This window comes from Hyla sarda, chromosome 4 (assembly GCF_029499605.1).
Source record: "Hyla sarda isolate aHylSar1 chromosome 4, aHylSar1.hap1, whole genome shotgun sequence".
Lineage (NCBI taxonomy): Eukaryota > Metazoa > Chordata > Amphibia > Anura > Hylidae > Hyla > Hyla sarda.
The window spans coordinates 167454054-167466654 of NC_079192.1; the positions used below are offsets into that span (position 1 = coordinate 167454054).

At 44.3% G+C, this 12601-nt stretch overlaps 1 protein-coding gene across 2 annotated transcripts in view; it reads left to right on the forward strand.

The window, feature by feature from the left end:
* Positions 1 to 730: 730 nt before the first annotated feature.
* Positions 731 to 12601, forward strand: part of ARID3B (AT-rich interaction domain 3B) — a 60188-nt gene continuing 48317 nt past the window's right edge. For both annotated transcript variants that reach the window (XM_056572657.1, XM_056572658.1), the window contains exons 1-2: positions 731 to 936; positions 5236 to 5784. In XM_056572657.1, the coding sequence (XP_056428632.1) occupies positions 901 to 936; positions 5236 to 5784 (585 nt within the window). In that variant the 5' untranslated portion in view covers positions 731 to 900. The remainder of the gene's footprint in view (positions 937 to 5235; positions 5785 to 12601) is intronic.

Here is a 12601-nt window from a genome sequence, read left to right on the forward strand (position 1 = left end):
CAGTTGTAAAGCAGGTTTTTTAATGGCTTATTTTCACGAATTGCTGGGTAAAATTATGACTTTTTGATTATTCGCAAATGATAAATTAGTAACCACTGCATCCAAAAAGCACTTAGCTATTAGAACAAAAAAAATGCAAAAAATGCATAACACGCAACATTGACCAGAAGTAAAAAAAAGAATGATCATTGCTCTTTATGTATTAACAGTTTAAGTGTTTTTCAACCAGGGTGCCTCCAGCTGTTGCAAAACTACAACTCCCAGCATGCCAGGACAGCCTTTGGCTTTCCGGGCATGCTGGGAGTTGTAATTTTGCAACAGCTGGAGGCACACTGGTTGGGAAACACTAGTTTAGTTACTGACTGGTCTGGAAAACATGTATTTCTAGTTAATTAAAAAATATTAACATAAGACACATACACATATGCATGCTGAACATTTGGCATGGTGAGTATAGTGGCTCTTAGTGCCCAGGTGTACCAATATGGCCGATTCGGCACCATGGTTAGCTGGCAATGCTACAACCCAGTATCTCCTGGAACTCTACTTCTGGTATTGCTTAGTACTGTGTGTACAGAGGGTCTCACTAGCTTACCGACTCTCCTAAAACCCTGTAAACACATATCCCCCTTTGCCTGGAAGCTCAGGATATCGGTTTGTGTTTTGGGTGGAGCAATATGGCGTCCGCGGCTCCGTCATCTATATGCGTGTGACTCCCAGGAGAACGTGCTGCCGTTGCGCTGTGCGTGATGACGTCAGACGACTCGTCTGTATCGCTGTATCGGGAGGGGCCTAGCAGAGCCTGGAAGTTGGAGTGAGACGGAAACGGAGGGGAAGCCGGGGCGGGCGGCGAAGTGGTTACAGGAGAGTGCGGTGCCGAAAGGCCTGCAGAGTGACGGGATGGTGGAGAAGGCCGGCTGCGGGAGAGAGTCTATGGTGAGCGGGGGCACGGGCAGATGGCGGGGGGCTGTACGGGAGAGGAGATGGGGGGAGGAGGAGGGCGGGGGTCACTGCACACAAACACACCGCACCTAGGCGACCCACGCCGCTCCCACCGTGCACTGCTGCGCCCTAACGTGCTACGGGGCAGTCAGTTATCCGCCTGCTGGGCACCACACTACACGGACTGCGGGACGGGCATCCGCTGTGCCTTATACTGGCGGAGGTGTGTGCGGCCCCGGGGATCGTGTGCGGAGCCATCAGGTCTGCGCTGGACTCTTGTTTGCTCCCAGAAGTTTTTGTAGTTCAGCGCGGTATAATGTAATGGTGAATGCCAGCTTGATGGCACGTGTTCACACTACAAGTCTCTACCACATGGAGAGCCTGGCACCATCAGCCTGGTACTCGTAGGGCTTGTCCAGGTTAGGGGACTGATTCCTATACACTCTATAAGGAAAGTCTGACTAAATGGAGGGGCAACCCTTGGCTGGAGTGGAGGACTGAATGCAAAGAGCATCTCTTTTTAGGGCAGTGGTCTCCAAACTGTACATGTGGCAAAACTACAACTCCCAGCATGTCCGGACAGAGAGTTGCAGTTTGCAACATCTAGAGCACTGCTTCCAAACCAGGGCACCTCCAGCTGTTGCAAAACTACTACTCCCAGCATGCCCGGACAGAGAGTTGTAGTTTTGCAACATCTAGAGCACTGCTTCCAAACCAGGGCACCTCCAGCTGTTGCAAAACTACTACTCCCAGCATGCCCGGACAGAGAGTTGTAGTTTTGCAACATCTAGAGCACTGCTTCCAAACCAGGGCACCTCCAGCTGTTGCTAAACTACAACTCCCAGCATGCCTGGACAGAGAGTTGTAGTTTTGCAACATCTAGAGCACTGTTTCCCAACCTGGGCACCTCCAGCTGTTGCAAAACTACAACTCCCAGCGTGCCCGGACAGAGAGTTGTAGTTTTGCAACATCTAGAGCACTGCTTCCAAACCAGGGCACCTCCAGCTGTTGCAAAACTACAACTCCCAGCATGCCCGGACAGCCAACGGCTGTCCGGGCATGCTGGGAGTTGGTTTTGCAACAGCTGGAGGCGCTCTGGTTGGGAAACACTAGAGGTCCACAGTTTGGACACCACTGACTATTTTTGTGTCTAACCACCCAGCTTGACTTACATTCTCCTATTGTCTGCCATTGGTCTCAGTGGGGAATGGTGCATCATGCAAAAAAGAAGTGTCATCACTTTGTGTGTGGCTTCATACTGAAGTTTACATTCAAATCATTGGGAGTCTCCCTGCGCTGACTGCTGCTCTCAGAATGCTTTGCCCCTGTACACATCCCTTACAGATTGTGGCTGGGTATCCCAGCAGGGGGGAATACTTTGCGATCTTTTTATTGTCAGGGCACTCGCATATCAATTATTTATAGTCCAAAGAGAATTTTTATCGGTCGAGGTCTGACTGATGACTAGAATAAACAAGGCTTTTGTTCCTGCTCTGTCTGTGAGCAGAACTGAATCATAAAATTACATCATGAGATCGTTTCGATCACAGAGCCCAGAGAGAACACATTAAAGTGTACCTGTTCTCAACATAAACTTTTTATATAATGTAGATAATACCATTATATGTATATTTGTAATATACATTGTTTATAAAATGTGTATATTTTTGTCACTGCAACTATTGTCTGTGAGGAGTCCAAATACAGCAAGTGAGGACAGGACAAGCAGGGCTCTGTGTAGGCTCCTGGCTTGTCCTCAGTGTGCGGAGCCCCGCTTGTCCTCAGTGTGCGGAGCCCCGCTTGTCCTCAGTGTGCGGAGCGCCGCTTGTCCTCAGTGTGCGGAGCGCCGCTTGTCCTCAGTGTGCGGAGCGCCGCTTGTCCTCAGTGTGCGGAGCCCCGCTTGTCCTCAGTGTGCGGAGCCCCGCTTGTCCTCAGTGTGCGGAGCCCCGCTTGTCCTCAGTGTGCGGAGCGCCGCTTGTCCTCAGTGTGCGGAGCCCCGCTTGTCCTCAGTGTGCGGAGCCCCGCTTGTCCTCAGTGTGCGGAGCGCCGCTTGTCCTCAGTGTGCGGAGCCCCGCTTGTCCTCAGTGTGCGGAGCCCCGCTTGTCCTCAGTGTGCGGAGCGCCGCTTGTCCTCAGTGTGCGGAGCCCCGCCTATCCACCCTCACTTCCTGTATTTGGACTCCTCATAGAGACACACAGGCAATAGCTGCAGGGACAAAAATGTACACATTTTTTTAACCAATGTATATTACAAATATACATATAATGGTATTATCTACATTATATAAACGTTTTTGTTGGTGACAGGTACACTTTAAGCACACATTCCTTCTGCCACCACCTACAGATTGGTCAGAATCTGAATGCTCGGACCCCAACCGTTCAAAAGTTTGTGTGTCCCTATGACATATCACAGGTTTTTACATTGACACTGCCCATTTAAATGGAATCTGTCAGCTTTATGTCATGCTTAAGTGTCAAGGAGGAGTTGCCAAGCTGCAGCATGCTTGTCTCCTCCTTTGCTTATCCTTCTGTGCTTTGACTGATATTGCTCACTGCTGGAAGAGGAGCTCTGTACATCAGTCGGACAGAGTAGACCTGTATAAACAATGCCTCTTTGACACTTGAGCATGAACTGACAGATTACCTTTAGGGTGCGTTCCCACAGGGCGTATACGCAGCGTATTTGACGCTGCGCAAAATGTATGGCAGCAGCGGGAAATACGCTGCGTATCCCTCGCTCACTATACACACAGAGCTTTCCGGCGGCAGCCCTATGTGTGTAGTGAGTTTTGGAGGCGGGGCCGTGTGCCGGCGTATCTGTGACGCGCGGCTCCGCCTCCAAAACTCACTACACACATAGGGCTGCCGCCGGAAAGCTCTGTGTGTATAGTGAGCAAGGGATACGCAGCGTATTTCCCGCTGCTGCCATACATTTTGCGCAGCGTCAAATACGCTGCGTATACGCCCTGTGGGAACGCACCCTTAAAGTGTACCTCTAAACTTCCCACCCGTTTCTCACTATGGATCTTCAGGCCTGATGGAAGTTATAGTTTTGCTACAGGTTGGGGTCAGAAATATGCAGTCTCCATAGACTGCAATGTATTTCCAAACAGATTCCACCGAAAGAATGAACATGTTTATTTTTTCGGGAGTCTGGGCTCAAAAAATTCCGTAGTGTATATGGTGCAGCAGACTCCCTTTGAAAACAATGTAAGGCTGCTGCACCGTATTGTAGTGGAATGCTGCTCGGAAAGTATGTAGTGTAAATGAGCCCTTATACTTCTGTCCATAGACCTTTTCCAAGGATAAAATAATCATGCAGACCTGCATGATACGAGCTCCGATCTTATTTACAAAGCCTATTACGTGGCTTTACTGTTTTGTGGATAGATCACCACGAACTATCACTGAATCTTTGTTGTCACCCCAATTACACAGGGAGATGTGCAGCCGATGAACAGTAGTATTTTAACCTGTTTAAATGATGCAATCAGCCGACGGAGCGTTTCGTCATTTGTCAGCTGGTTTCTAACTCTATTACATTGGACAGTATCAGCCTGCTTGACTATTTGCCTTGTCTATTAGGGCCCTATTTGTTATTGGGTAGTTACTGATCAGATTTATCAATATTATGTAAGTGAAAATGTGGCCTAAATAGGCACTTCGCTGGTGGCAAATGCATCTGGTCTTTCTGTCGGTAAACTTCTACTTTATGGTAGATTTGATGCCATCAGCCCAGAGAATTCATATGTAATAGACGCTCTTGTTGTTTCAGGGCCAGCATAGCTCATGTCCAATAACAGCTGTACAATGCATGTGATGCATGACTGTAGCCAGACTATTAGAATAGACACGCAGCATCTTGGATGCTTTTCTTGTTGTTTTTTAATGACACACAAAGTATCTGCTCATTCACATGTACGTTACCCATTTTAGGTGTTGTATTCCTAACCATGACTATTTAACCCTTTGAAGCACACTGTAAGCATACTGCCACTCCTTGGCTCTATTGGCTTTTCCATGTCCTGGATTGATCTTATACTCACAAACGTGTATGGAATTTGGTGCCTAAATCTGATGTTCAACAACAATTGTAATTATCTATATGATATAGCATTTTTGTTTAGGGTTACCTTCACACATACCATAGCCACTGCAGATTTGATGCTGTGTAAATCAATTTAACTAAGTGAACTCAGCATCAAATCAGCAGCGTATATGGTACATGTAAATGTACGCATAATCAGATTAATAACACTTTTTTTTTTTAAATATATTTCTTTGATTGTAGCCCTCACTAATGCCAAGTGGATTAAATCCTGCATTTACGGGGAGTTCACAAATGCACGCCAAGCAGGGCATGAAATTGGAGGCTGTCATGGAGCAACTCCAAAAGCAACAACTGCAAGCTGCTCGAAGCATGGAGGAACGGGAGCGGCAAATAAGAGAAACACAACTACTGTATGCCCAGCAGCTGGCATCACAGCATGTAATGAAATCTGCACCTGGTCCTGCCAATTTGTCAACTGTTAAGGCCCGCCCGCCCATGGCACCTCCGCAGGTTACTAGTGATCCGGATGAAGATGAGGAGATGGATGATGACGAAAGTGATGAAGGAGACTCGTATGAGGAAGACGGTGATCGCAGAGAAGGTCAGCCATCCATGTTGGCACAGAAATATCTACAGGCTCAAAGGGAGCAGCAGGGAATAGTCGCATCTAATGCGCAAGGGAACCTTGGTCAGCGACATCTTGCTGTGAAAGAGGAGCCCCAAGATGAAAATTTTAACCCTTCACCCTCTAAACATCCAAAGCAAAACATGGAGGAGCATATAAAGCCAGTAAGATAATCTTATGGTGTAAATATATTGTATGGCTAATATATTTGTACAAAAGGCACTGTCTAAAACACAATGGTAAAGCTGTGGCTGCACAATGACATCTAGTAACTTTTCATGTTTATCGTTATTCTAAATATAGCAACCATAAGAAAAAAAAATGGTTGCAATTATTCAAGTGACTCAAGGCATTCCTAAGAACTGTGTTGAGCAACAATGTTTGTAGCCCCACCTTAAAGGAGTAGTCCAGTCCTGAAAAACTTATCCTCTATGCTAAGGATTGGAGTGAAGTTTATGATCGCGGGGGGTCCGACCGCTGGGGGCCCCCCTGCGACCTCCTGTACGGGGCCCCTGCTCACTGGCCAGAGATTGCGTGTTGATCACGGCACGAAGCGGCAGCCGACACCCCCCCTCAATACAACGCAATGGCAGGGCCAGAGATTGATTGAAGGCAGCGCTCCGGCTTTGTCATAGAGTTGTATTGAGGGGGGTGTCAGCCGCTGCTTTGTGCGGTGGTCAACACGCCTCCTTCCCGCAGGCTGCCAGGGCCCCGTAGAGGAGATTGCGGGGGGTCCCAGTGGTCGGACCCCCCACGATCTGAAACTTATCCCCTCTCCTTAGGATAGGGGATAAGTTTTTCAAGACTGGAGATCTCCTTTTAAAGGGGTTTTGCCGCACTGCTCTCTTCTGGCCAATCCATCATCAGGTTTGGCCAGATGATGCTGCACCAGGCAGGACAGCTGCTGATACAACAGTCTGATGCCCGACAGGTATAATACACATGTCCTATTCCAACTAATAGAATATGTGCATAGTATCTAATGTCCAACAAAGGGACCCTTAACAACTGTTCCTCCTGGTTGCAGCAGCATCTCTCCATGCCAAGTTTAGGAGGAACAAAGAGGGGCTACACAATGTCTTTAGTTGCTGTTATTATTTATATCCATCTTCTAGGTTTTTATTTATTTTTGATCACTGGCAGTAAAAGTCTGATTTACATTGAAAGGGGTTATCCAGTGGGAGGTACCTTTGACAATTGCATGGTATGTAAAAAACAAACCTTTACTTGCCTCCCACGGTGTCTCGATCTGGTACCCAGCCGTGATTCTCTTCATGTCAGAAATCATGAATTGGGCCCAATGTGTCATGCTGCCCCTCAGCTGCACCCAGCAGTGAACTGCAGGTTACAGGAGACTTATTTAACTAACTAAAACCCTAGTATAATTTTGAACACAGAAAAAAAAAAAACACACACAGTGCTCTCCCAGGTCATAGACTACTATGTGCTGGTGTCTAGAAAATCATGAGGGGTGTTGGCTCAAATAATTGGCAGGTTTCAATTAAATCCACGTCCTTCATTACTTGACATAAAAAGTACAGACTGATAACGGCTCTAAATCATAGTCTCCATGACATGCTGTATACCAGATATTGAAGAGTGCTCTTTCTTTATCACAGCAAATAAAATTGGATGTGGTCAAGTTGTCTGCTTCTCCCATAACAACCAGTCACATATCAGTTTTAATACCTTAACAATCTCTGGTAAGAAAAAAAAAAAAGCTTAGCTGGGTTGGTAACTATGGGCAAAACTGGACAGTCTTTGTCAATCTCTCCTGACAGATTGCTAAATCTAGACTACTGTCCCCTAAAACCAAGGTCTCATCCATACAGTCTTAAAGGAGTACTCCAGAATAGGAAAATTGTACTCCATACTGCCAGCAGTAAAAAAAAAAATATAGAGGTACATACCTTCCTTCGCTCCCCTGGTGCCTCCGGTAACCCACTCCGGTCTCAGCCGTGATCCTCTTCCTGGTTGCCGGGTGTCGGCGAGTTATACCGCAATCACCGGCCGCAGCGAAGTCCTGATTCGGCCGGCGATAGGCTGAGCAGCAGTGTGAGGTTTTCCTCCCCGGTATGACTCCCCGACCACTGGCAACCAGGAAGAGGACAGCGGAGGAGACCGGAGTGGGTTACCGGGGGAGCGAAGGAAGATATGTACCTCTTTATTTTTTTTTTACGGCTGGCAGTATGGAGGACAATTTTCCTATTCTGGAGTACTCCTTTAAGGACAGGGTCACACGAGTCGCATCTGCTGCATACTTCACCCTGCAGATACACTACCGGCAGTCAAAGGGGTAATGCAGAGCAAGCTCTGTGTGTCTGCTGGTGTAGGCGGATCTCTACAGCCTAAAATCCACCACTACGAGAGGACATATAGAGCTATCCTACCGCAGAAGGGAGCTCGCTCTGCAGCCCCTCTGTGACTGCCGTTGGCACATCCGTAGCGTGAAATACGCTGCCGATGCGCCCCGTGTGACCGTGCCTCAAGGGTGTGTTCACATGTTAGATCAAATTAGTTTAATTTATCTTAGCAGAAATCCATGCAAATGCTGCGGAAACAACCTCATTTGGATGTATAAATTAGATTTTCAGTCTGTAACAATTGAGGCAGTTGCATTTTCCCAAAGCTGAATCATGAAATAAACAGCGCAGTGTACTGATTTTTAAACCAGAAATCCCTCCACAAATTAATGAAAAAACAGTCTCAAAAAGCTGTGTAGCCCACCTTATGTCATTTCCCTTTTAGTTTTGTAAATGAAAGCCAGAAATGAATTCCAAAGGAAAGGGGAAATATAAAAAGAATGTAAAGCCACTACTGGCTTTGGCTGAAAAAACTGCCTCAAAATCTCCTTGTTAACTCCCCCCATCCCCAAAGGACTTATCTGATGGTTGGTCATTGTTTATGGAGTGTTAGGCTATGTTTTACTGTTAATTCAAGCCTTGTGTGTGTTTTTATTTTTTATTAGCACAATTTTTACCAAAACCAGAAGTGGAACAGACATAGAAAAACTATAATGGAAATATTTGCAGATTTTGCTCTTTTGGACCCACTCCTAAGTGGGTTCAAAACACAGTAAAAAATATGGGTTTAAGATGGTCTAAAAATACTGTGTGGGACCACAGGGCTGCCCTCTCGTGGGATTTTTGTCACTATTTGTAGCCAAACAAGGAGTGGGTCCAGAACACAGGAAAGGTGCAAATCTTTCAATTGTATTTTTACTATGTCATTTCCACTTTTGGATTTAGCTAACAAAAATACTGACAAACATGTTAGGATTGTCTCAGGAAATTGAACAAATCTTGATAGTACCCATTGGGGGAGATTTAGAAAAGCATTTAGACTGTTTTTTCCTGTCTAAATCTGTCGAACAGAAAGTCGCAGTCTAAATATGTGCGACTTTTCTGCGACTTTTGCTTTAGCGGATTTTTAGTCCATGATGCATTCTAGTCTATTTTAGATGGAAAAATACATTGGTGCTGAATTTATCAAAAGCGACTTTTCAGCGACCAGTCGCATCGGCTGAAAGTACGCCGAAATGTCAGACCATGCTGGAGCAGGTGTAAATACAGTGTAAAGCATAGATCGCGAAGTCTGTGCACAGAATTTATCAAGAGCCGTGCGACTTTTGATAAATTAGGCGCACAATAGACCAGACTAACCCTCTGTAGTTTGGTCTATATTGATGCGGGACATAGACAACTTTGGTAAATCTCCCCCATTGAGATGTGACTTAGGGCAATTCCTGGTGGTCTTTGGGATCTAATAGTATTTGGTATGCATTAGATATGGTCTATTGTAGATAAGTTACTATGGATTTAAGGGGGCATTCCCATCTATGCCCTAAATGTCTGATGCATGGTCTATGGGACCCACACCTATGTATCTTTACTGTGCAAAAACAAGTCACAGGCACTATGTGTACATTTTTATCTTTGATATATAAAGTATGTAATTACAACGCTTCTTTGAGCAGTAATGCTGAGCCGCCATGTTTACAGCTTGTAATGAATTCTAAACATATTCTCAGAGGTTTGCTGTTCCTTTGACATATGTCCTGGAATCCAACTAGTGCAGTTGAAGAGTTAGTTGCCAGTCAAAAACCCCAAATATTCTCAGAGCAAACATTGCAATCTGTCCAAAATGGTGACTTATGACTGTCCTCAAAATTGACACTTGATGAACGAAATAGTCTTTGGCAAAGCTGTGAGCAGTTGAAGACATGTAAATGATTTGTGACTTTTTGTTTATAATCCTTTGCATAGGACTGCAGAGGTGTGTGTGTGTGTGTGTGTGTGTGTGTGTATATATATATATATATATATATATATATATATATATATACACACACATTTTTTTTTTTTTTTTTTTTTTCAGTTTTGAATGCCCTAAAGTGAAGCCCCTATTTGTGTAAAACATGTTAGGCAATTTACTTATGGTGTTTGTGGGGAAAATGTGGGTGGTGGGTACGGAAGTTTTCTTTAGAAAATACATTTATCACCTATCCACAGGTAAGTGATAGGTACAGTGAAACCTCTCCAAAAGACCACCTCTGTAATAATTCACCCTCTTGTCCAGATCCTATTACCTACGATTTTTTTTAGACCACTTTAAGAGCTTTCACTATACGATTAGTGGGTGTCATATGTCCCACATTGTGCATTTGTGGTAAGGATGAATTTCAATGGACCAGCAGTATACATACTTGAGACCCCATATTTTGTTGGTCCCAACAACAATCATGTATTCGTCACCTATTTTGTAAGTATAGCTCAAAATCTTTTCTGGGACAAAACAGAATTATCAAAAAGTAGTTCAGTCCTAGCAATATTGTGTGTGTGTGTTCAAATGTGCAGGTCACTTAATTCTTGTAGTCGTAAATAAGAAATACAGTATGTGTTGGCACTGCCACTGCTCTACTGCGTTGTGTAGCCACTGCAGTCACTACTCACGGACCCTTTTGAAAGAATTGCACTCGTTGCTCATCCAGAATATAGATCCAAATCCAAACTAGAAATATGGAGGCACTCGAGTCTCCAGCAACAAACTTTATCAAAGACTGGCCATTACAAAAAAAGCCTGGCCAAACCTTGTAATGACCACTCTTCAATTAAGTTTGTTGCTGGAGACTCGAGTGCCTCCATATTTTTATTCCTTTGGATTTTCACTTTATTCTCGTATTGCTTTTTTGAGTTTTAATCATTGCTTTATTAACTGTGCAATAGAACCTGTCTGCCTTTCAGGGGAAACTTCTTTGAGCAAACATGCAACCCTTTGTGTGCTTGCTTCATTGAGTAAATAGTAAATGAGGGGTTAAGTTTTGGTATTAGCAACTGCTCCTTTATTACAAGCTGCCACATGTAGGGTATGCAACCCCTAGACACATTAAATGGATTGAGAGACCAGTTTAGCCTGACCAACTGGCCACATAGTTATTCATGCTTTCATAGAATCTGGTTTTACTACTTATTCCAAAATGATCTGTTCTGACCTTTCAGAAGGCCTTAGTTAGGATGCGTTCACACTGCATCTATAGGGCCCCCATTTACAATCCTTTTTGCCTTGGTTGTGTTGGGAGACATCATGTTTGTTTTGCTGTATAGAATAGTGTAGTTGACAAACATGGCGTCAAGTAAGCAAAAAAGGGAAAAGAGTATACGTCACGGGACTGAATGGTGCATGCATCAGAGGCATATGTCCAGAAAGCTTCTTTACATCTGGCAAACACACTGTCGCGGTACCGCAAGGGTATGTTCACCATGAGGATAGGTTCCTTGCTGAAATCCTCTTTTCTGCTTCATGAAAAAATTGAAACAGAAATGGTGAGGAATTGGTTCATATGTAATGCAGAATTTAAAGTGGAATTCAGCATGGAAACACGGTCTCATTGACTTCATGCGATAGTGGAATTAGGATCCGTGACTGCAATTTTCTCGCCGAAATTCTGTAGTGGGAGTGTAGTGCATGAGTTTTCTCAGTTTCAACTAGCCCTTAGAGCAATGTTTCCCAACCAGGGTGCCTTCAGCTGTTGCAAAACTACAACTCCCAGCATGCCCGGACAGCCTTCGGCTGTCCGAGCATGCTGGGAATCTGTTTCACGACAGCTGGAGGCACCCTGGTTAAGAAACACTTCCTTAGAAGGAAGATTTATTTTATTTAGTTATGCTGTTCACTTATGGCTGCCTATCTACTTCATATTTCTATTTGTGTAATGTATAAAGCTAGGTTCACTTCTGACTTACCATGGGATCAATCGTGTTCTACCCAGTGTCTCCATGACTTTAAAGGGGTATTCCTGTCAAACTTTTTTTTTTTTTTAAAATCAACTGGAGCCAGAAAGTTAAACAGATTTGTAAATTACTTCTATTAAAAAATCTTAATCCTTCCAGTACTTATTAGCTGCTTAATACTACAGAGGAAATTATTTTCTTTTTGGAACACAGAGCTCTCTGCTGACATCTCTGTCCATTTTAGGAACTGTCCAAAGTAGGAGAAAATCCCCATAGCAAAGATATGCTGCTTTGGACAGTTCCTAAAATGGACAGAGATGTCAGCAGAGAGCCCTGTGTTCCAAAAAGAAAACAACTTCCTCTGTAGTATACAGACCCTAAAAAGTACTGGAAACATTAAGATTTTTTAATAGAAGTAATTTACAAATCATCTTTTTTTTAATTTACAAATCTGTTTAACTTTCCATTGGAGTACCCCTTTAACCAGAATAGTAGCTCATGCAGGATTTAATAGAGCCTTCAACACTGTTGAGATTAGCTTTAGTATACAACCTACCTACTGCAAATAAACATACCGTATTTATTGGCGTATAACACGCATTTTTTAGGCTAAAATGTTTAGCCTAAAGTCTATCTGCGTGTTATACGCCGATAAGCCGCTGCAGTTCAGTGATTTAAAGCGGGTGTTTTAAATCAATGAATTGCATCGGCTTTTGCAGGTGCAGAGACCTGCCGTCGTTGCCGGCTTCTC